The 23,702-nt window shown below is 42.8% G+C and overlaps 1 protein-coding gene across 1 annotated transcript in view; it reads left to right on the top strand.

Moving 5' to 3' along the window:
* Positions 1–7,501: 7,501 nt before the first annotated feature.
* Positions 7,502–23,702, top strand: part of grip2b (glutamate receptor interacting protein 2b) — a 138,383-nt gene continuing 122,182 nt past the window's right edge. Inside the window, exon 1 of the mRNA XM_076095956.1 lies at positions 7,502–7,658. Coding sequence (XP_075952071.1) covers positions 7,502–7,658 — 157 coding nt within the window. The remainder of the gene's footprint in view (positions 7,659–23,702) is intronic.

The raw sequence follows: 23,702 nt of genomic DNA on the forward strand, positions 1-23,702 counted from the left end.
GCTCGTTTCCTATCGCCACCATATCTCTTTCTGCCTCTGTTCCTCCAAACTATACTGGAATGTGTGTCTGTGACTAATCGTCTCATTTTGTCTCGTGATGCAGTGCAGAGGTAGAAGTCACCTCGGCTCTGACTTCACTCATTAACACTACAAAATGCTCTTTTACAGCCAAGTGTGGAGGCGCTGCTTGAGTCTCTCTGCAGAATGCTCTTCCTTTAGTATTCCAATGTAGAATCGGTGTGAAACAACTGAGCAATGTCTTTGAACTAATGAGCTCCTTCTGAACTGTGGAGAGCTAACAGGAGAGCTAAACTGTAACAGTTGTAAAGCGCACCTGAGCTGCTCCAGAACATATTGATGACGTTAGCTTCTAGTTAGCTTAGCTAATACATACAATAAAAAGTTGCTAGATTTAGTTGCCACTCATGTGATTAAATGTTGAAGCTTAACTTAAAGTTTCACGTGGGATGCGAACAGTATAAATGTGCCGACCTGTCTGAATAAACTGTCACGTTCACAAAGCCACTGCCAAGACGTTGGCCGTATGTAGGCCACGTTGTTTGACATTAATTAGTTCCGCAGATTTTCCTTTTTGCTTCACGTCTAAATCGTCCTCAGAAAACGTCAAGCTCACTTTATCCAAGGTGTCCCGCACCACGCTCTCCTGTCACCACGTCACTGTAGTTTGCATTACATTATAATTTAGCATGTAGAGTACAATCCTACTCGTTGGAGTTAGATCGTTGCTTGACACGTCGGCCGAGACTGCGGCAGGAAAACAAAAGCTGAGGAAAGGAGTGGGAGAGAGTGATGGACAAGGAAGTGAAGAGGCAATCATTTAGAAACAATAAAGCCTTATGAGGAAAAGGAGGCCTTTTGTTGGTCCTTATGTAATTGTTTCTGCTTGAGATTTAGAAAAACAACTGAGAATGTTACAATTCAAATTAGTTTTGGCACTTTGATTTCCAGAAAACTCTTTGTCAAAGTAAAATAACCTTTCTTAGGAAACCTTGATTCATTGTGGACCAGGATCGCCTGGGGATTTGTTAAACTCATAACTGTGATTGCTCAGAGAAAACAAAGGAACGTTCCCACATAAAATCAATCTCTGCAATAAAGAGGTGGGTAAAGAAGAATCTTACATTTTTTTCTGCGGGTGTTTTAATAGGAATGTTGATCTTTCAGATCAATCTGAGGACAAGTGTGTCATGCAGTGTGGAACTTACTCTGGTCTTTGCCATGACAAAATCGACATCATTCTGACCCTCTTGGCTACAATGGTTTGAGCTTTGAGTGTACGGCACCGAATTACAAGCCGAGGAGAACTTGGTAATGTCACATGACTCAAAATGACCCCTTCAGTTGGAGTAAACTGTTGTCATGAGATTACACATGTTGGCAGTAGAGGGGGAGTTACTATCTGCTCCAATGTTAAGGCCTTTACACACCGGGGACGTGACAAATAAACAACATTAAAAAAGGTAAACTTTTGCCAGTGAATATTATATATCCAGGGCTCTTATTGTGAAAGGTCAAAACTGAAGGTGTGGCTCTGGTCTGCGCCGCCTTCGTCAAAGTGATACAGTCAGACCACGAGCCTCCGTGTTGTTTCATGAATGAAGGTGCAACTCGATGTGTTCCGCACAACGTGACTGGTTGAAACATTACTTTCTCAAGTGCAAAAGCTCAGAAACTTACTTTTTGGCCAAGTAATAATCCCTTTTTGTGTGAAAGTATTCGTGACAAAAACAACAGTTTGAAAAAATATATTGACATGCGAATTAATCGCACAAAAACAAAGCCCCCGGTGTGTAAAGCATTGTTCTCACTTGGCCAGATGAGCTGTCACTGTGTGAAACCATCCAGTCAGTCAATCCACCATCCAGGAAGCAAGGAATGGAAAAGTTTGAGTGAATTTAGAGCAAAGTCGAACCCCCCCGAAAATAAAATGGGTCATGAGCCTGTTTCTTGTGGTTTGCCAACATGACACAAGGCTGTTTTGATGAGCCTGGCTCCCTGGGTGTTGCACCAAATGCAAAGTGAATATGCAATCAGAGATATGAGGAGTTACCATTCTAAGTTATTCAGAAGGTGCCCCATTGACATCGGCTGAATTCCACAAAAATCACTTGTGACTGCCTTTTTAAAAAACGTTTCATCACAGAGAAGTTTGCAAACACCAGGAATCCAAACACATAAAGCAATCTTCTGTGTTAAAAAAAAGACTTTTATTATCTTAGATTTGGGACCTGGCTTTCAGAAGGATGAGTCCAAAGTGTGTTTAAAGACTGCAGCCTTGAATAATCATCTCTTGAGTTTTGCGTAAACTTTAACAAATAGATTTTTAATACTTTTGCTTTACTTCAGTTGTTTAATGTGCGTCTGTGTTCCAAACGCGGCGTTCCTGACGTTCATAAATCTCTGCATCAAAGGATACGTCTCTGCATCTGTGTAAAGTGTGTGTGTGTGTGTGCGTGTGCGTGTGTGTGTGCGTGTGTGTGTGTGCGTGTGCGTGTGCGTGTGTGTGTGTGTGTGTGTGGGAGGCATGAACTGGAATGATCATAAACGCTCTATTTGTACAATTAGGAGGAAATGGTGGAAAAAACAAAGATTAATGACTGATTTCTGTCCCATAAACATGTCTGTGTATAGAAACTGACTCCTTTGGGCTTCACACAAACCATGAAATGAAATGAAAAACAAACAGTCTACCAACTCATTACAATGTTGCTTTTCATGTTTGACTTTCTGAAGGAAAATATGAAAAAATGTTCAAATGATTCAGACACATTTTTCCTCTTCTTTTCCTCTTTTGAAAAAATCTATTGCTTGTTGTTTACATTTATTTGTATGTCAATATTTCCACAACAGTAAACACCTTATTGTAGCTGTAATATGTATCCATAGATGTGGTGGCAGCAGTAAGTGCTGCATGCAGACGGTGCAAAGCACAACAGAATCCATTGATGCTTAAATACTCACATCATGAGATGAGAATGAGCTGTAACTTAGCTGCTCCTTCAGTTTACCTCTTTACAATAGTTTCCAATGGAAGTTTCCACGGTCGGAATATAGAACTCACTTGAATGCAACACTAGATCTATGAGTCCATTCACAGCTCTCTCTGGTTGTGTGTGCATGTGTGTGTGTGTGTGTGTGTGTGTGTGTGTGCACAGGTTTAAGTCATTTGAAGTTGAATTGCAGTGATTAATTCACACGCCCACTTTGTGAGACTGTTTCATAATCAGTTCATGTAGAGTACACACCCTCTGTATGTATCTTATGAAACTTTCAACACCCTCCTGGCACCAGAACATCGTCTCTTTAAAACCCTGTGAGTGAATTAATGAAAGAAAGCCAAGTTTGTGGAACCTATGCGTTTGTGCTCATGTGTGTGTGTGTGTGTGTGTGTGTGTGTGTGTGTGTGAGCAGTGGGTGGGTGGGTGCTTTTTTGTACGTTTCTCTCCTTATGAGGATCCACTAAAATAGATGAATGAGAAAAATAATCTCAAAAGGAATAGATAAGTCATCTTTATTTTAGGTTGAAAGTCAGTCTTTCTGTACCTTTCTGCCTGTTACAGAACCGTACATGTACATTTGATCAGCCATTAGATATGGGTAAGTATAACACCGACACATAAAGAGAGCAATCACAATCCAAATATACTAATACAGTCTGGCACATTCTTTAGCCAGAATTCAATTTAATCTTATCTTGAGCTTTTATGGAATGAGCCAAATGATAAAGCTAAACAGTAGGAGTTGAACTCATCATAGTACATCAGTACCAGTAACTAGTAGTGTAAGGGAGGCAATGCCAACCACAGTAACACAGCGCCTTTGGTAGGTGTGCTTGCTTTCATGGAGGTTCAACATCAACTGACGTCAACATTTTTACCAGCCGGCCATCATTCCTCAAGAGTCTCCAGTAAGTTGTAGTAAGTTACACGGTACGCCTCTTTAACTGGCTAACTAGCCACTGGTATCCAGGAGTCAGCTGGATTTTATTCTTTATATATATATATATATATATATATATATATATATATATATATATATATATATATATATAAATATACTGTATATATATAGATTATAGGTTTAGTGAAACCATGCAGTGGCAGATGCTGTGAAGACAAAACGTTCTCATTCCCAACACATACTGACGCTTAGTCAAGACCGCATGTCGTCACTTTCTGTGGAGCCCTGCGCGTCAAACTTGTAAAATACTGACACTTGGTCAGAACCCCACAGCGTCCGATACGAGGCTAGGAGGCACCCTTTAGTGTCTGTGTGCAGCTGATGGAGCATAAAGTACGAGATAGTCCAAGCAGGGCGTAAGGGAGGGATGGTGCCTCGTGTGAAACTAAAATTCAACGTCGACATTTTGTGACATCAGCGGTTAAGTGTCGCGAGTCGCTCGTCACGGGACTCTTGTCATTCGCTGGTCACGCGTGTCATTAGTCCGCCAGGAAGACGTTAACCACACTCGTTTCCTTAAATCGAACAAAGTGGTTTTGTGTTAAACCTAAAATTTCTTGTAGAGAAATTTATTTTGAAATGTCACTACGCATGTTTTGAGCCTGGACCCCTCTGCTACGGTGAAGTTACATTTTCTCTCAATGCTCTGCAGCAGTCAGGGAGAAACAACCGGTTTTAGGTCTTGGAATCCGCTGACAAAGCCGAATGCTGAATTGAGTCTATTTCTGTCTCTCTGACTCCTGCAGAGTCTATAATACTTTGAAAGTTGTGATACTGTGAGCTGAGGACGGTCCTCCAGTGCTGCTCCGGATGTCTGCCAGTCTGCAGCTGACCTCCTTTTCAAACTTTGAGTTCAGTTGCTCTCAAACTCTTCTCAGGGGATCGTTGAGGTTGGCTTGTCTGTAGAGATGGACATCAAGCAAGTACTGACTGGGAAACTAAAACCAAACAGACCAAAACAACACACTAATGTTCAAGTTGTTGTTAAGTTATGCCTTGTTCTCATCATATGGGTGTTAATTGAATGACCTGTTTTAAACTTTGTAATATCTTTATAATAAGCAAACTAATGGATGTCTCACATTAGCCAATGTTTGTTGTTTAAGGTTAATCAAACCCAAATGTAATGGATTTTCACCCTCTCACAACTAAAGGCCTTTACACACGGTCGGTGTGACGAATAAACGGGTCAATTAATCGCACAAAACAGATGCCCAGACACCAACCTCCGGTTCTCCCGAGTGAAGTCGATGCGGAAGTGTCCATTCTCTCTACTGACCAGCAGGGGGCGACTCCTAAGGTTGCAAAAAGAAGTCCGATTGTATAGAAGTCTATGAGAAAATGACTCTACTTCTCACTTGATTTATTACCTCCATGTTGGAGGTTCATGCTGGTCCTGCACATCTCGTTCACCTGAATAGTTCCCAACATGGGATTTGTGTGTTAAGATGATTCTGGGGTTAGGCTATAATGTAAAAACAATACGCTGCATGAAATAATGATCTTAAAATGAACTTTGTGCTTTTCTTGTGAAGTACTGAATAGTTTAATGTCTTCAGGCCTCTAAACACTCTTCAAAGGAAAATCTATCTTCGATTTATGGACTTGCATTTGGTGACAAGGAGTCACACGTAGACGAGGCTTCGTATTTGGGGTTATAAGGAAAACAGGTCAGAATAGTGGAGCTGCACAGACACGTCAGGCTCGCACAGTCATCCCCACCCTCCCCTGGTTCTATAATCTCCAAATACAATAACTTTTGTTTTATTAATGCACATTGTCACCCCATATGAGGGTTATTTTCTTTCCCGACCTGGTGTCGATATGAAATGCCACTTCAGAACATGCATTAGCTTGACACCCTTTTTATTAACATTAAATAAACCCACGGATGATAATGTCCTCTAAAGTGCTGCTCCTTCAGAAGCAGCTGCCTCCAGACAGACGCTCAGAAGAACCTCAATAATCTTCACGGCGCCACTTTTAATTTCCTCCCTGCAATCAATTCTGTCAGGTGTCACACTCTCCAAAGAGGGAAAACTTCATTGCAGGATCATACCGTCTGTATGGATCGTCTCGGGTCAGTGATTAAAAAGCGTGTCCTAAACCCCCCCCCCCCCCCCACCCCTCCATCCGCCCGAGTTTTCATTATAGCTACCTGGGGTTCACACCCTCAGCTCTGCAGCGTGTGTGTGTGTGTGTGTGTGTGTGTGTGTGTGTGATTGAGCAAGCGGAAAAGGCTGAGCGTGTATAACAGAGGGTACATTTTGTGGGTGTGAGAGAGCTAAGCAGAAGTGTCCGCGGTGTGTATTATCCTGCCTATACCTGTTTAAACTGTGTGTGTGTGTGTGTGTGTGTGTGTGTGTGTGTGTGTGTGTGTGTGTGTGTGTGTGTGTGTGTGTGTGTGTGTGAGAGAGAGACACCTCATCTCCAGAAGAGACGACAAGCTTATTATGTAGAGGCACGAAATAGAGATTAAAGAGCAGATGAGAACATGCATAGGGATGGAGGGACAGAAGAGGGAGAGGTGGGGAAAGATGGACAGAGAGGAGGAGGACTGTGTTAGGAGGAAGGGAACAGGTGGAGTGGGAAGGATGGAGGGAAGAAGGAAAAAGGGAAGTGATGAAGGAAGGCAGGAAGTAGATTGATTGAAAGAGTTAGCTGTGGTTGCTATTGTGGAAGGAGGCAAACTGTGTGAAACTGACAGAATGAAAAAAGTGCTTGTGAGAGAGTTAATGGAGCGCAGCACTGCAGAGAGACAAAAAAAAAGCCCCACACTAAGTCTTTTGAAAAAATATTGCTTTATTTTTTTCTCCCCTCGTTTTCTCTGGAAGCTGAGAGTTTTGAGGGTGTGGCGATGGAGGTGGGGGTGCATCGAGAGAGAGAGAGAGAGAGAGAGAGAGAGAGAGAGAGAGAGAGAGAGAGAGAGAGAGAGAGAGAGAGAGAGAGAGAGAGAGAGAGAGAGAGAGAGAGAGAGAGAGAGAGAGAGAGAGAGAGAGAGAGAGAGAGAGAGAGAGAGAGAGAGAGAGAGAGAGAGAGAGAGAGAGAGAGAGGAGGGGAGAAGTAGATGTGCTGCCTCTTCCTCCCTCTCCTCTCTTCTCCCTCAGCGTCTCACTTCTCCCGTTGCTTCGTTCGGCGGATTGTCGGTGAGCTGAGGAAGAGGGAGGAACGAGGAAGGGTGAGAAAAAAAGAGAATGGACGAGGTGTTTGCGGGACCGAACCCGAGCAACTAAGTGCTGCATTGCAAAGGGAGAGAAGAAGAAGACCAGAGGAGAGGAAGAAGAGAGAAGGGGGAGGAGGAAGAAGAGGGGTTTTAGTGAAAGCAAGAGAGCCACTGTGCTGAGGGGAAGAGAGGCAGACGAGTAGCAAGTAAGTGCAGAGTGGCGAAAGTTATCAAGATTCCCAAAAAAAGAGTTGCACAAGAAGAGGAAGCGGGAGACAAGAGAGGAAGCCAAAGAGTGAGGAAGAAGAAAGAGACACCATCAACACCTGAACTTCGCTCAGCTGTCCGTCATCCAAGATGGACAAAGTGGAGCGGGTGATGAAGATGGTGAAGAGGATGTCGCCGAGGAAGAAGAGGAGAGAAGGGGGAGGAGGACGGGGGGGAGGACCGGGAGAGCTGGAGAGCCCGGACACCCTGTGCGACGAACTCTGCCGCTTCAGCCTCTGCATCGGCGGTGAGGGGTCACGACGCCGCCACCTGTGTGTGTCTGTGTGTGTGTGTGTGTGTGTGTGTGTGTGTGTGTCTGTGTGTGTGGAGTTGGGTGTTTGTTCCCATATGACACCTTAGCACTGGATGGATGTGTTGAGTTCATGTATGTGTGTGTTTCAAAGTCATGTGTGCATCATCTTTGTGTTTCTATATGGTGATAACAGGACATGTGTTGCTTGTTTGCTTTACAGGATAAAGACAATATTATATATGTGTGCCTGTGAGAAAGTATTCTCTCGTGCTTCTTTTGCTCTTTGAGAAGCTTTATTTTGATGGGCCTTAAATGTTTTCTATTTGATATTCAATGACTGAAGTGTTTCAACATGTGTGCTTCCACTGGACTCTGTTCTGGTGATGGTACTGCTTCCCTGTGAATTGATTTCAAATCTGAATACACAACTGTACATGTTTAAGAACTATTTAAAAACAAAGCTCATTCACCACCTTCACACTGCGCCACATATGAACTTTAGACGTGTTTCTTCAAGCAACGTTGGCCTGGAATATAATTGCTATATCACAAGTCTTATAAATGTAACTCATAGGAGGCTGGCTGAAACAGGCACTGCATAGATGTTGAAGACATTTTCTCCTGCAGGGACAGAACACTTCCTGGGACTCTGTGTTGTTGTCTGCTTGTGTTTGCTGCATTGCCGTCCAGTCGGCTTAATTAGTTAGCGCTACCATTTAATTAGCTCTGAGCTGGCTAGTGTCGATGCTACAGTTTGTGTGGTACCTCATGTTCTTCAAAGACTTTGGGAAGTGTTTCACAGAGAGTTCATATTTTTTTTTTTTTGTGAGGTTTATTATCCCACTCGCTTTGATCGCACACAAACAGCTCAGTGGAGCGAGCGAGAGGGAGGAAACGTGGAGAGAAGGGGCGTATACGGCGGTAAACACACGTGTGAGAGGGGGGAGTGTGGGTATGCCTTTTTTCCTCTACCCCTCCCATATATCCCTTCTTCAAACATGTAATCTAATCACTCAGCAGAATCTGCAGCAGCGAGACTTGAAATGGCGTCAGGCAACCATCAGAGAAGCAAACGTTGCACGGCAGGCGGGGAAAGGTTGCTTTGAAAACAAGAGGGAACACGAGTATATCAAGGCAAGCAGCCCAATACCCCCCTCTGGTCCAGCACAATAGATGTTTTTATTCTCACATGACATATGCTGGATGCTTTTATCTAGTGACTCACTAACGGGAGATCAGAAATGTTGAGTATGACTGGTATGAATCCAGAAGACCTGGACCGATGGATTGTTTTACTAACATGTAGCATCTCATCTTGATGCTTGATTATAACTCGGGTCTGGGTTTAGTAGAGTTAAGTTTCAAACTGAGTTCAGAAGTCTCTCGTCCCCACCAGGCGACAACCTCCAGTTCTGAAAAGTGAAGCCAATGCGGAAGTGTCTTAAACTTGCATTCTCTCTAGTGTCCACCAGGGGGCGACTCCTCTGGTTGTATAGAAGTCTCTGAGAAAATGACTCTACTTCTCTCTTGATTTATTACCTCAGTAAACATTGTAAACATGAGTTTATGGTCTCAATCTCTAGTTTCAAGTCTTCTTCAATACAGCATGATGTTCATTTAGTACATTATGGTCCATTTAGAGTCAAACAGACCATAAAGCAGGGGATGCTTTAGGGCGGGGCTAAGTTGATTGACAGGTCACTAACACAGCATCAAAAACCAAGATGGCGACGGTCAAAATGACAAACTCAGGGCCTCAAAACCTATGGCAACAATGTCTATGGCAACAACTGGTCCCCTGTATTTACTTTTCTTTGATCCACATTCTACTCATGTAGTCCTTACTCCAAAAAAAAGTACATTCTTTTGCTGACATTGGCAACCATTCTGAAATACACTGAGAGAGAGATGTTTTAATGGGTAGTGTGAGAGCTACGGCAGTAGTACTTAGTGAAGGGCGGGGAGCTCTTCTTCCATTGCCCCTCTCATAAAGCATGTCATGGGTCCTCAAATTGGCCTTGAAGGTTATCCGCTGCTCAGACATTAGTGAGGTGTAAAGATTGCGTTTCAACTGCACACAAACTGTACCGTAGTTCATCCGGAACCAATCTCAGACCCACCTTGTATAGGTAGACTTGAGCACGGTCCTCAGCTGGTTTCGCAAAATGCATTTATAATACCCTTTCTTTTAGGTGAACACTGAACAGAATAGTGCCGGATTGACAGTTAGTTCAGTGAATAGTTGTGGCATTCCAAGGTGGGCTGTTGTTTTAGAGGCATTTCCACACTGACAAATATAACTGCACGGAAAGATAAACTTTTAATACTTGGACTATTTGCAGAAGTCATTGGACAATCTGTGGTGTAAAAATATCTGTGAACCATCCCGAGTCCTATCAGTCAAAGACACGCAGCACGATGCTCCTTGTTAACTGCAGGTCTTATGGCACTATTTCTCCCCAACCCAGGGGCGTCGTTAGGCCTATTTTAGGGGGGCTGAAGCCCCCAATAGCCTATCATCATACTTAACGATATAAAGTTGACACTGTCAGGTCCATTCTCCATCCATTGTGTGCGGTCCCTTTAAGAATTAGGGTTTGGGAGTGACGCGGATATGAAAGCTAGTTTATCCGTCTTTCCTTTACAAGCAGGAAAATTATTTCTCTCTCTTTATTTGAGAAAAGTTCATATTTGTGTTGTCAAATTTCACTATGACCCTGAAATTCTGTCTCTTGTGTTATCATATACTGAATGCAAGCAAAACTACAGAGCAAAATCACACTCTCTCTGATTGAACCAATCTATGAACTGTCTGAAACAATGGATATCCGCGGCCCCAAATGGGCCCCCAAAAAAATTGCTACGCGCGCAAACATGCCACTCCCCTTGGGGCTAAGCCCCCCCTATCTTTGAATCCTAGAAACGCCCCTGCCCCAACCCAAGCGTGCAGTAGCTGACAGACGGTTCTGGGCACATCCTGCAGTAATCTGAGAGGAAAAAAAACAGAACCATGGAACACTTTATCTATTGTCTCTGAGCACGTCTGTGTATACGTGTGGAATGTTTGTGGAGAGTGAAGGAAAGAAACAATGGATAGAATGGAACCTTACGGGATGCTGGAAAACATTAACTTTGCCTTGAGACCAGGCTGGACCATCAAATACGTCTCAAAACATGGTTTTCTTCTTGCCAAAATGTGACTCAAATGAACGTCAGTAACACTATTAGCTGTCACCTTGTGCTGATTCTGAATGAGCACGGTGGATGTGCCCTGCGGCAAAAATTCAAATTGACGTCAGGCGAACGGCTTTAAACAGCCAGCATGAGGCACAGGTAGAAGGCAAGCGGCACACGCAATCGGTGGAAAACAACCACAGTGAGACAGTCTGTATGTCGACACAAGCATGAACGACTGTGTGATCAAGTGCAGGAGCATGATGTTAACTAGCTGCAAACAAGTCAGCCCCTTCACCGTCACACATTCTACATCTGTGGAAAACAATTTAGTGTTTTTCTGAAAACACTGATGTCCATTACACGATAAAGTTTGATTTGAAAGGATGTCTTGGGTGTAACAATGATCAATAAACATGTTTTTAAAATCAAACAGCATTTCTAAAAAGACAGTAGTGTCCAATGGTATTTCCATCTTTAACAAAACATAAAGAGTTTTATGGATCACCTCAAATCTTGTACAATCCTTTTATTTTGCATATTACTAAATCCAGCAAATAACAGACAAAAGCAAAGAACTGCTTATAAACCAGGTGGATTAGGTTGGAAACAAACACAAGGACTGTTTAACAAAAAGTCATGTAAAAAAAACTTTGTTGAACCAGTCGTAGAGTTTACCCAGGTGATACTTTAATAGGATCGGGTGTGTGTTTGTGAGTGACTGTGAGAGTACAAGACATCCCTTCAGCCCACTCATATTGTCAAACCCTACCAGCTTCGGTTTTGTGCGTGTTCTGGATCCTAAATATACCCCAAAGCTGCTGAGCCTCTGCATTATTTCCGTGAGAGACAATTTCCATCTCAAATCTGCATCTCTTAATTACGCCTCACGCCTACTGCAGCAGCTGACAGATAATGCAAACTAGATGTGCCATCGAGGTGGGAAGTTACCATCAGCCGAAAGTCAAACACTGCACCAACAGTCAAAGCTTCACCTTTTCTGGAGGAGCTGCAGATAAACAAACCCCGCAGTACATTTCAGACGTGCTCCGAAAAGACATTTAACTGGCACCCGGTGACCTTTTCTTTGAACCTCTAAGGTATCCTGCAGCATATCTAAAACAACAGAGAGGAAACACTGCAATAAGAACGCTCCTATTGCCTTAAGTTGCCCATCAACATTAACCTTTCCAAACTTTAAACCACTACTTTCTGCGGCTGTGCTTGAATTCCACACGTCTTTATTTTCACCTCATCTACATACCTTTTATGTTTCGTGACTGCATCTCACACGGTAGTGAAGCTGTCGAGGGGGAAAACAATCCGTCCACAGACAGACAAACGTATATTTTAAACACCTGGCAAAGTACTCCCCACCTCTTCTGTGGTAGTTGCCGTAACAGTCGGTGGTCTCCATGATGACTCACACACAGACTCACAAAGTCAAAACAACACAAGCCGGCAACAAAGAGATGGCCGACCATAAAAGGAAACGCAGGAAACATAACTTCTATTCATTTGAAATGAACCTTTTCCAGTTTGTGCTCCCTTCATATAATCAGTTTGGGGCGGAGAAAATGTGTCTCTTTTTTCTGTATTTGTAATGGTTATTTGCATAAAAAAAAAGTTATTTTAAAAACATTCTAAAGGCTATTGGCCTTTATAAATATCTCTCACAAACAGCTGGAGCCAAATCACCCTGACAATGTGAAATTAATATCGGCCACAAGACAAATGGCGACACATGTTGGTTTTGGGCTGTTGTGTTTTCCTGCAGCCACATTGGCAGCAAACAGCTCTCCTCCGGAAGTCCATTTTCTTTCTTCCATCTAACATTTGTTAAAAAAAGAATGAACCTGTCAGGTGGGTTTGGGCATGAATTTGCTATCGCTGAGACCACAGTTCCCTGGCTTGTTTACAACAGCTGAAGCGGTCGAAAGACCCGTTACCAGGAAACGTGTGGATGCACATCAAAAGCACGGCAGATGGAGGAAAAATTAAAAATCAGCCTGTTGAAAGCAGCTCAGAAAGGCCCACAAAGAGGCTGAACAACAGACGCAACCAGCTAAATGGCTACATCAGTATCAAAGGCACAGCAAAGGGGAGGTAATTGAATATGCCAGAACAAAAACAAAAACAGATCACAGTAAACGGAAGGCATCAAACACGGCAGGTCATGAAATGTGACATTAGAAACCGGCTCCAAATGGGTAAATACCATCATCCAGCCGACTACAGCACGCTGCCCGGGGTCAACGTAAACATCTGTGTGTGAAGGACTCTGACCGACATGAAGCGCTTCCTTTCAACATACTACTTATCAGTTTTGATGAAAATCTTTTACCAAACTTTACGTCTCAATATCAATACAAGCAGATGATCTCATCTTATTTTGGTAAACCAAAAAGCTGCACGTTTGGTGCTATTTGGTGGTGTGGTTGCAGATTTTGTGGTTGTTTTGCCTACTTCCATAGTTCGTTCCATAGTGTGTCTCTTTGAAGTGTTCTTTTGTCTCTTTGCATCTGTGTTGCATCTCTTTGTAGTTTTTTGTCTCTTTCTAGCGGTTTATTGTTTCTTTGTGGTCAGTTTGCGTAGCTTTGTAGTTGCTTTGTTTCTCTTTGTGGTCCTTCAGAGTCTCCTCCTGATTGTCACCTTGAGGTAAATGTTGTAGGTGAAGGCCAGCGGGGCCCTGACCCTTTAGGACCCTGGGCCAGAGCCCGGTGGTCCTGTTCAGTGGTCCCTCCATGTTAGTCTATCCTGGGCTACTGTAGCAACATGGCGGCCTTCGTAAAGAATCCTTATGTAGATTTGAATGGTGCATTTTAAGCTTTAGAAAACACAACAATTCTTAGTTTCAGGTGATTATTTACTAATAAAAACAAAGTTAGTAATATTATATTTCTGCTAACAGAGCCCCCACAATGCTACACAGCGTTTCTTTAACACAGCCAGTGTGCATGTTATGATGTATATTAAGCCAGGGTTTGGCTCACATCTACACAGGCTCATCATAGTGAGTCTATATCACGTTTGAACTAAGAAGTAGCACATTCTGTTTCTTAAAAAGGAAAGGTTGAAATTCACTGTTGCTCAATAACGCTGAATACACTCAGGGATTTAGCTGCCACCGTCTTACTCTTGTATGACCAGTCGAAACCAGTTTGAAAACGTTAGAAGTTAGATAAAAGATCTTTTGAATTTCTGTCCCCGTGTAGTCTTGAATATCAAGGTTTTCACTTCAGAATCGTTTGATATTGGTGGTTGGAAGAAGAAGAACCCACAGCTGAGAGCAATGACAACCTTCGTATTTCCACTCCGTGTTCAGACACATTTCATAATGCACCAGCGTTCTTTTACTCCATGAAGTGCAAATAAAACATGATGCACAAAAAAACTGACGTGGTGCAGTTGACGCATAAACAAAAAAAAGGAGAAAGTCATGATAGAAAATAATGCAGTGATGGAGTGTTTCAAAACAGGAGGAAACTTCAGAAGAAACATCCTCAGTGATCCATCTACCATCCACGCTTTATTGAACATTAAGACGGCAGAATCTAATCAATATATTGACGCACTAATGCCCTCCGATCAATTAGTTGCCAGTGTGTCTAACCAATGAAAAGAGAACAACACCAACAGCAGTTGAAGAATCTTTGACCCTTGATCACATGTGATTTTTGTGACGTTAATGATCAGGGTATCAACATGTTATCGTTATTAAGAAGTTGCTTGTGTTTTGATTTTTCTTCTACTATGGCCGGGGATCCTTTCAGTCGAGTCGGCAGGAAAAAGTGTTACATGTTTGTGCAAATCATGGATGCGTTGAATGTCGTCATTTTTGCATTCGGTCTGATCAGGTGACGCAACACGACGAGCGACGTTATCGAGAGTTATGTGGATTTCCACCGAGGAGCCTGCTGATCGCGTCCCGTATGAAACCAAAAGTCAACGTTGTCTTCACGCTTGTGACACAACGTTGATGTGTTTTTTACGTAACGTTATGTGAAAAAGTCCTCAAAGTGCGTTTCTTTTATTTATCCACGCTGGTTATATTGTTACAGTTGTACACACACCGTGATGTTTTTACTAACCTTAACCGAGCTGTTCTGTTGCCAAAACTTGATTTCACACCGTTAACCACGAGTCACTGCGTGAGACCAGGCTGATGTGAACGTATTCATGTTCATCCTGTACTGCTCCAACATATTGTAAATGGCTGGCTTCCAGGAACTGTAATTGATCAATTTAAAATACATTTATATCATTTTACATATTTTGTGTTTGGATCTGCTCTCTAGCAATCTCCCTCTCGTTCATCTGTGCACATGCTGCTTAAACTCTGTGTATCCCCTGAACAATACCTTTAAACTGTGGACTTCTCCCGTCACTATCAAGTACTTCTTAAAACAATGTACCCAACAGGAGACATGCTGATAACAAGATGCTGCATATTTAGTCCCAAACATATTTTAGTGAATTTATTTTTAGGGGCTATATTCCTTTAGCAGCTGGAGTGACCTAGTTTTGCCTCAGGGATCAACAACGCTCATCATATCTTTTTACTTATCTTATTGGCTACATCTGTAACAACACTGATGGTAGTGTTATCATGTTCATCTTTTCAATAATAATCACAGTAAGAGAGTTTACAGAGTGTAATGACACTGGTTAAAAATAGACAAACCTTCTGTGTGTTGGTTTTTGTTTCAATGTCTAATTTTTCTTTGACACTAACTCATGAATTCTATAGATTTAGTTCGGTCTCCTGGTAATGTGTTGGAACATCTCATGTTGGTTATAAACTCATGTTGGTTATGCTTATGTTGGTTATAAACTACTTTGTTTCGAGGGAAACTTATTTTGTCACGGATCATGGGCACATTTTCAAACTGAGGTTAATGATAATAAAACAAAAAAGCAAACAAAAGCAACCTGTCAATCAAAAGGTAGCCCCGCCCTAAAGCATCCCCTGCTTTATGGTCTGTTTGACTCTAAATGGACCATAAGTTACTAAATGAACATCATGCTGTATTGAAGAAGACTTGAAACTAGAGATTGAGACCATAAACTCATGTTTACAATGTTTACTGAGGTAATAAATCAAGAGAGAAGTAGAGTCATTTTCTCATAGACTTCTATACAACCAGAGGAGTCGCCCCCTGGTGGACACTAGAGAGAATGCAGCTTTAAGTCACTTCTCTTAGTCCAGTGTTTGTCATTTGTCATTTGACAGTTTTTGATTGTCTCTCAATCCAACGGCACACTTTGAGTGTGTTCTGTAACATCCGCGCCATGTTTCTACAGTAGATGTTCAGCAACACTGACACGAGTTATGTACATGACGTCTTGTGGATGTGGCGGTGAATGTCTCAGTGGTTTTTAAAAAAGATGATTTTAAGATACCTGCTGGTATTCAACCCTGATTATCAGATGTTATGGCTGCTGTGTGTGTGTGTGTGTGTGTGTGTGTGTGTGTGTGTGTGTGTGTGTGTGCGCGCTCATGATACACATTTAGCAGCTAAATTTAGGTGTTAAATCCCCCTTTTCTTTTGCTCTCTCATCTCTCCACCCCCGGTCCTCTTTTCTATCTCACTCCAGTCTCTCTGCTTCTCCCTTTGCTCTCTGTCATCCTCTCTCCCTCATGTAGGCTACTTTGCCCCCCCCCCCTCTCTCTGGGAGATACTACAGTCGTGTGTGGGTGGATGTTTCATTCCTTCTTGTCTCTTCCTCCAGAACCTTCTAACCTGCTTTCTGTCTGCAGCTCTGCACGTCATTTATCTGCCGCTTCGTTTTATCTTCGTTTGATTTGTTGTGAAGCAAATGCGTTGATTGCGAGTCACGACTGATTGAAGCACTTGTTTTGTGGAAAACTATTTGAAAACAAAGCTTGCAATGATTTTTTTCCCTGTTTTATTGTTCATGTGTCCAATTATTGAAGAATTTATTCAGCAGTTAGCGAATATTCTGTTGCTAATAGAAGCTGTAGTGGCACAGCTCCATAGCAGTTTAACTGACATCCGTTTAGTCCGACCACGCTAGCAATTATACCGGCTATCTGATGCTAACAAGTTACTGATAAAATATGAACACAGGATTCTACGGTCAGAGTCATAAATCTGGGAACCCACCGGTTTATCGTCTGACGATGATTTAGCTTCAAATTGGTTATAAAGTTAGCTTCTAAACTGGCGACTTGTTAAACAATCCGGTCGTACACGTCGTGTCTCTACTCCAACGCCGGTCTCGCACCAAAGTCAGTGTCGTTCTTTGTACCGTCCAGCTCTGATACAACTGATGACTATTGCAGCATCTGTGTTGTTTAGAACAGTCGCCTCTAAGCCACGCCCCTAGCTTTCAGTAGCTCCTCACAGGATGCTGATTGGTCCGTGCTCTGTCATTGCTTGAACCCTGACAAGATGGATTTATGGGCGACTCTTGTGTGATCATGTGACATCGCGAGTATCCAGCTGCCTTGGTTTCACCTCTCCATTTGAGAAGTTTGTCTCGTTCCAGTTCCAGTTCTCCGCCCTCCTGATACCCGTGAACTGCAGCGTATAACTCCCCATTTCCTGCCGCAGGTTGAAAACCCATCTGAGGAAGACGAACCTCACATCTCCCTCTCCCCGCTGGTCCACACGTTACCATCTCCTCCACTCAGCGTAGTAGATCTCACAAAGTGCCATCTACCTTTCTTCTTTACTTATTTTCTGTGCGTTGTGCACTGCGTCTCATTACGGAGCAGGAATGCAGGACCTGAAGCTGGCTTCGGTTTTGCACTCGATTCACTCAAGTCAGAATCTGAAAAATGTCTGAAATTGAACCGTCTTGCTGTTGTGTGACATTTTCTCGAAAGGCAGTCCGTTGAAGCTTCCCGCCTTGTCTAGAGATTAATAAAGTGGTTTGCTTCAGCTTGTGTCATATTAGTTGTCTGGCTCAGCATGACTCAACTGTTACAGTACTCACCAAACTCTTGACCACGCAGCAACCCTTGGTACACTGAAGATTAGCCCCACAGAAGGTTGTGAGTTATATTCCTCTGCAAAGCTGGATTTCCTTTTAAATTGATGAAGGGTGCTCATTCCAGAAGGTATCTGAAAGAGTTATGTATGATCTGGAGAACAGCATTCAGTGTACCAAATCAACCACAAAGGACAAGGTTAAGCAGACAAATGCTATACAGCAGGCGTCACTGCAGGAAGCTTCTGAAGGGACAACTTTGAGACACCGTGAGGTGAAATACTTCCTCGGTATTGAGGCTGAACAATGGATCGACTCTGAACACCAGAGGAGGTAAATTGCAGCAGAGAGTGAATCCGTCGTGAGTCCATCCGTCAGAGAGTCCATCAGGCTTAGCCTGAGTTACAGACTGATGTGTTTGTGTCACACATTTCTAATCTCACCGGGAAAGCAGGTTGCCAACACCTTGTCTACAAAGTCTGGATTGCTTGGATGTAGAAGCGTGAATGGAAATGTGCAACAAAGATGGGGGTTGCTGGGAGAAGACTCTGAACTGGGTTTTTGTAGCCAAATAATTATTAATTATTAAAAATGTAATCATTGAATGATTTCAAGCAGACACTTTTATCCAAAGCAACTAACAATTCAGATTCTATCACACTGTAGGAACAGCTACGGGAGCAATTTGGGGTTAAGTGTCTTGCTCAAGGACACATCGACATGCGACTACCGCAGCCGGAGCCGGGGATCAAACCACCGATCCTCTGATTGAAGGACGGCCCTGCTCTCCACTTAGCCACCGTCGCCCTTGCTGAACACTTACATGAAGCATTGCATTAGTTCATGCAGGACACGGAAGTCATCCGCCCCCGGCTGCAACCAGCTGACAGCCAGACGATTGAATCATCGCTTCCAATCGGCCACGCACCAATCACAGCCCACTCTCACTTCAAGGAGGTTCATTTGAATATGACTCCCTCCTCACTGATGCTTTCTACATCTATGCTGTTACAGACCGTACTGCTGGCAGAGCTTTGCCTCCTTCACCCCAGCCTCCACCCTTTCTAGTTCAGACTTCATCTTGCATAGCAAATCCTTGAAATGTATTCAAACTTCACATTTCTTTTACTACAGGCTCATTCCTGTTTACCCGAGGGGTTGATGCTCGGTGCTCCCTGTTTTGGCTTGGTAGCTGCTGGCTAATCCAGGGAGCATTTAAAGAGCGCAGCCATCAGCGGCAAGTTTAACTGTATTTCCATTTGTTGCAATAAATAGTTACGGGCACACGATCCGCGACATTCTCTGAATCACATATCCTCCAACGGCAGTTTGTACGATGTCCGTTACTCCTAATTTTTCCTACGAAAGTCCAGCAACACGTGTCCATTTCCACCTAGTTACAAGCATTACGTCATTTCAAAATAAACTTCTCTCTCCACAGTAAAGAACTAAGTTAGGTTTAAGCTACAAAACTACTTGGTTAGGTTTAGGAAAAGATGGTGGTTTGGGTTAAAATACCTTTGGGAGGGCACAAGTTACGTGACAGAAACATGAACCTTGACTTCTTGTTTCACACGGGGAAAAAGATGGCTGAAAGATCAGTGTTTGTTGGACCTGTGTTTTTGTTTTAAACACAAACACGCACAGAAGTTATGTGACAAATGAATTGAAATAAATTGAAAACATTCTTCTTGTTACACGTGTGGCACGAACAGCGGTGCAAGGTTTTTTGTTGGACCCATCCGCCTCTGATCCCACCCGCCCTGTGTGGATTTTGCGATCTTTATACTTACTGGTTCATGATTACGTGAATTACATACAAACTGATATTGTGGGATATCTACAAATTACAGCGCATTCATTTCCCTAGGTATAGCTCTGAGCGCTGTATGAGAACAGCCTGAGTATGATTAATCAACATCAGCAGAGGCAGATAACTCATTTACATTTCTCCTTTGATTAAACCCTTATAAACTATTTCGAGCCTCAAGCTGTCTGGTGGAATGACCACTTGTCTGAATGGGTACTTGATGAAGCTGATACACAATGTGGAGGTTGAACGGTGGTTGCCGGCTTCTCGTGGGGGAGGAGAAAGAGCAGCTATCTTCTCATAACAAGTCCAGCCAACTCAGCAGGCTCTGACAACAAAATTGGCAATTTGCTTCCACTCTGAAACGTCTGGGTCGAGAGGTCGATTGGCTGGCAGACACCCATGATCGAATCAAGATAACCAAGCCACGCAACACTACCCAGTGACTCCTGCGGGCCTGCGAATTAACAACCAGACCATGTTTGATCAATACCTGGAAACCATCATATCACCGAAAACATTTAGAGGCTCGATCTGATGGCTGTGATTCAATCCGAGTGCTTTAATGGCTCCTTCTGGGCGCCTTTTTAAAAGTACATTTCACCAGAGAGCGCATTATTTGTTGTGCCCAGTTCGGTAGATTGAAGATCTGCCATCTGCTTTCCTTAATAGAGTCTGACCTCTCTCATTTGATCTATCAGCAGAATTGGCAATTTGCTTCTCGTCTGAACCATCTGAGTGCAGAGGTCGATTAATTTCACCTCCTCCCGATGGAGTCGTGCCACGCACGTCTAGCGATAGCGACTGAGAGGGGAGGTGCTGTTTTAGATTAGACCTGGAAGAACTGGAAGTGTCCTGGCTCTGCAACAATATTTTCTTCGAATACGGTTAAAAGTTATGATTTGGTTGACACGGCTTATCAGAGCAAGTTGGACCAGGTTCCAGTCTGGACCACTGGGCTCTTAATGCTACTGAGAATGGCTTTTCAAATGCAGTCCATTCACCAGCTGTTTAGCACCGTGTATTCTCTGTTTTCAGGTTTGGTACCTGTAATGTCACATAAAGCTGTATGAATTAACTGTGGTGCATTCAGGCAATAGTTTTAAGAGCCTATTTTGGTTAATATATGTGTTTCAGTACCTATTACGTAGCCTATGATTGCTCTTGGACAGGCCTGACCCCCCTGACTTGCTCTGTTCCGATCCAGAACCACATAGCTTAACCAGACAATTGAGGGATTTAGACATTGACATACCGGTTCAGAAACTAATATCGTATCACATATCTCTTTATTCATCATTTGGATGTTGTATGTTGGAACTTTGTATGTGTTTTTTTTTATGTCAGGCTGAACAAGCACCATCAGGTAGCCACAATGCTGTGATGAAGAGAACACTGGAGAATATTTTACACCCTGAGAGACCGAGGAAGAGACGTAGAGGACAAAAGAGCATGGTAAAGAGAAGTGCCTATGTCGACACAATCACAGTCTGTCCTGCTGAACCCCGCTGTTCATTCTTTATCTCCCTCTTACAGACAAGCACACTAATGTACATACACACACACACGCACGCACACACACACACACACACACACACACACACACACACACACACACACACACACACACACACACACACACACACAGGTCTGACAGCAGAAACCCATACAGACCCATCTAGTGAAGCGTGAATAAAACACACATAGATATTGATGCAAACTGGGTTTTTCTGTGCAGAGACTCCACCTGCACTCACACACTGGGAGCCTTACATGGCGTCATGTTGAAACAGAGAGCGTATGAATACAGAGACAGAGAGCAGCAGGACGGCAGAGGAGACGGGAAGCCCTCGATTTCAGGAACATCTTTCTGTTCCAGCCTTGATCTACCCGGGGCGCCAGAAGAGTTCTCTACCATCGGCGGGGAGAGGAAAATGAAATAATAGAAACATCTCCTCCTCTCTCTCTCTCTCGCTCTCTCTCTCTCTCTCTCTCTCTCTCTCTCTCTCTCTCTGTCTCTCTCTCTCTCTCTCTCTCTCTCTCTCTCTCTCTCTCTCTCTCTCTCTCTGTCTCTTCTCTCTCTCTCTCTCTCTCTCTCTCTCTCTCTCTCTCTCTGTCTCTTTCTCCTTGATGCTATTTGGAGCACGAGGAACATCTTGAGTTCTGTTAGCGCCTTTACATCTGCTTGTGCTGTCATTGGCAAGAAAAGTTGCTCACTCAACTTCCTAATATGTATCGGAATTCACATTTTATTATTGAATCATTATACAAGTTAAGGTTTTTTTGGGTGGGATTGGAAAAATTATTTCAACTTTAGGGAAAGTTGGTCAGCAGAGAATGAGGGAAGGATATTCATAAGTTTATCCTCGGAGGAATGGAGTGTGAGCGTTAATTAAGAACAAGATAACAATCTGCAGTCAGTGTTGCCGGATTGAGCTGCTTTTTCAGCCCAAATGGACGGATTGTGATTAAGTTGGATTGGGAAGAAGAACATTCGGCTGGTGGACAGAATTCTGAATGCTTTTGCGAATATTTGGAGGGGTTTTGAAACTACTATGTTAACATTATAACAATATGATATTTGTTGTGTCCACTCATATTATTGACTCATTTATTTTTGATGAGTTTTGTTCAACTGTCACCTTGACGTCATCATTGAGATTTGTGTATTTGTGTATTTGGTTGTCTGATCGCACTCTTTGTGGGTTGCGTTGGCCTGTTTATCCAACATTTTATCTTTGACTATATGATGTAGATATGACGCTTTATATGCTCATGGTGAGTTTTCTAAGCGTTTACAAAGGTTTGTGGCAAGGTGATGCATTAGGCTGGTTTTAAATTGTGATTGGTCTGAAAACTGTCGATCTGATTTGGCAACACTGCATTCATTGATCCATGGGATCTTATCCCTACTTGTCATATTTTCCCGCTTAGCCTTTTGAGTAGTAGACGCTGAAGGTGTGCGCGTGGTTAACGTTGTGAAGTGGTCGCACTGAGGTTCAGGCAGCAGAACCACTGAGGGTTAGAATAAATGGTTTAGCTTAAAACGAGTATGCTTGTAATGTAACGTATGCGCTACGGATGTATAAAAGACGAAATATGTAAAAAGGTTTTTGTTAACACCTGTAATGATAATAGTTTCTAACTGGTCAGGTCACCTTTGACTACTAAGCTCATCTAAATGCCGAATTCATTTATCTTTTTTCTTTTTGAAGCTCCTTTTGGAAAGTTGTTGTTTGAGTCCTTATCAATGTTTAATGTGTCAAACATACAGTTTGGGAGACATGTGACGAGATAAGGAGGAAATAAAATGCAAAGTTTTGCATTCTGTATATGAGTCTGCAGAGCTATTTCACTGGAAGGATCTGGTAAAGTGACTGACTGTCAGTGATCAAAGTGAGACAATATGAATAAATGCTGCAGCATGAATTAATAATGAGCAGAAACAGACTAAATAATACACAAAAAGGTGGAGAAAGAACAGAAGGAGGTTTATGCTCAAACACGACCCTTCATGTGTCACTGCTGTCCTTCAACATTTCTGCCGTAACCTTTTTTTTTTGGTAAACGTTATGTGAAGCCTCCGGGGAGCAACTTGGTGTCCAGTGTCTCGCTCAAGGACACTTCAACATTATGAGCCGGGTATCAAACCGCCAACTTTGTGGCTAAAGGACAACAAAATGCTGAAGGTCAAGAGACGATAATGTCTCCTCCCGCCGAATAATTACAGCTTCAATTATGTTGTTCAGAATCTAATTTCCATCTGTCCTAGCTGTCAGATTCTATGCTCATATAAGTTCATGATGACTGGAGATCCACATAAAGTCACCATCGCAGCAGTTCAGCTGATTTGTGTCACAACCATATTCAAAATCACATCAAGCTTCTTTAAAAAATGTCAAAGATCTTATTTTATTCATCATTTCATACTAATTTCATCCCAGTTTGTTTTGGTCAATCCCCGCTGCACTGTGGTCCCCGTTAGTTCGATGCTTTGGTTTCCAAATAGTCTGCAAAGAGACTTCTATCTTTACCACTTTGTTGTATTTTAAGATTTCAGATCGTCTCTTTCTATCGGCTGCTTTTCCTTATGGATA

The sequence above is a fragment of the Anarhichas minor genome, unplaced genomic scaffold, assembly GCF_050575085.1.
Source record: "Anarhichas minor isolate MPS153535 unplaced genomic scaffold, ASM5057508v1 ptg000021l, whole genome shotgun sequence".
Lineage (NCBI taxonomy): Eukaryota > Metazoa > Chordata > Actinopteri > Perciformes > Anarhichadidae > Anarhichas > Anarhichas minor.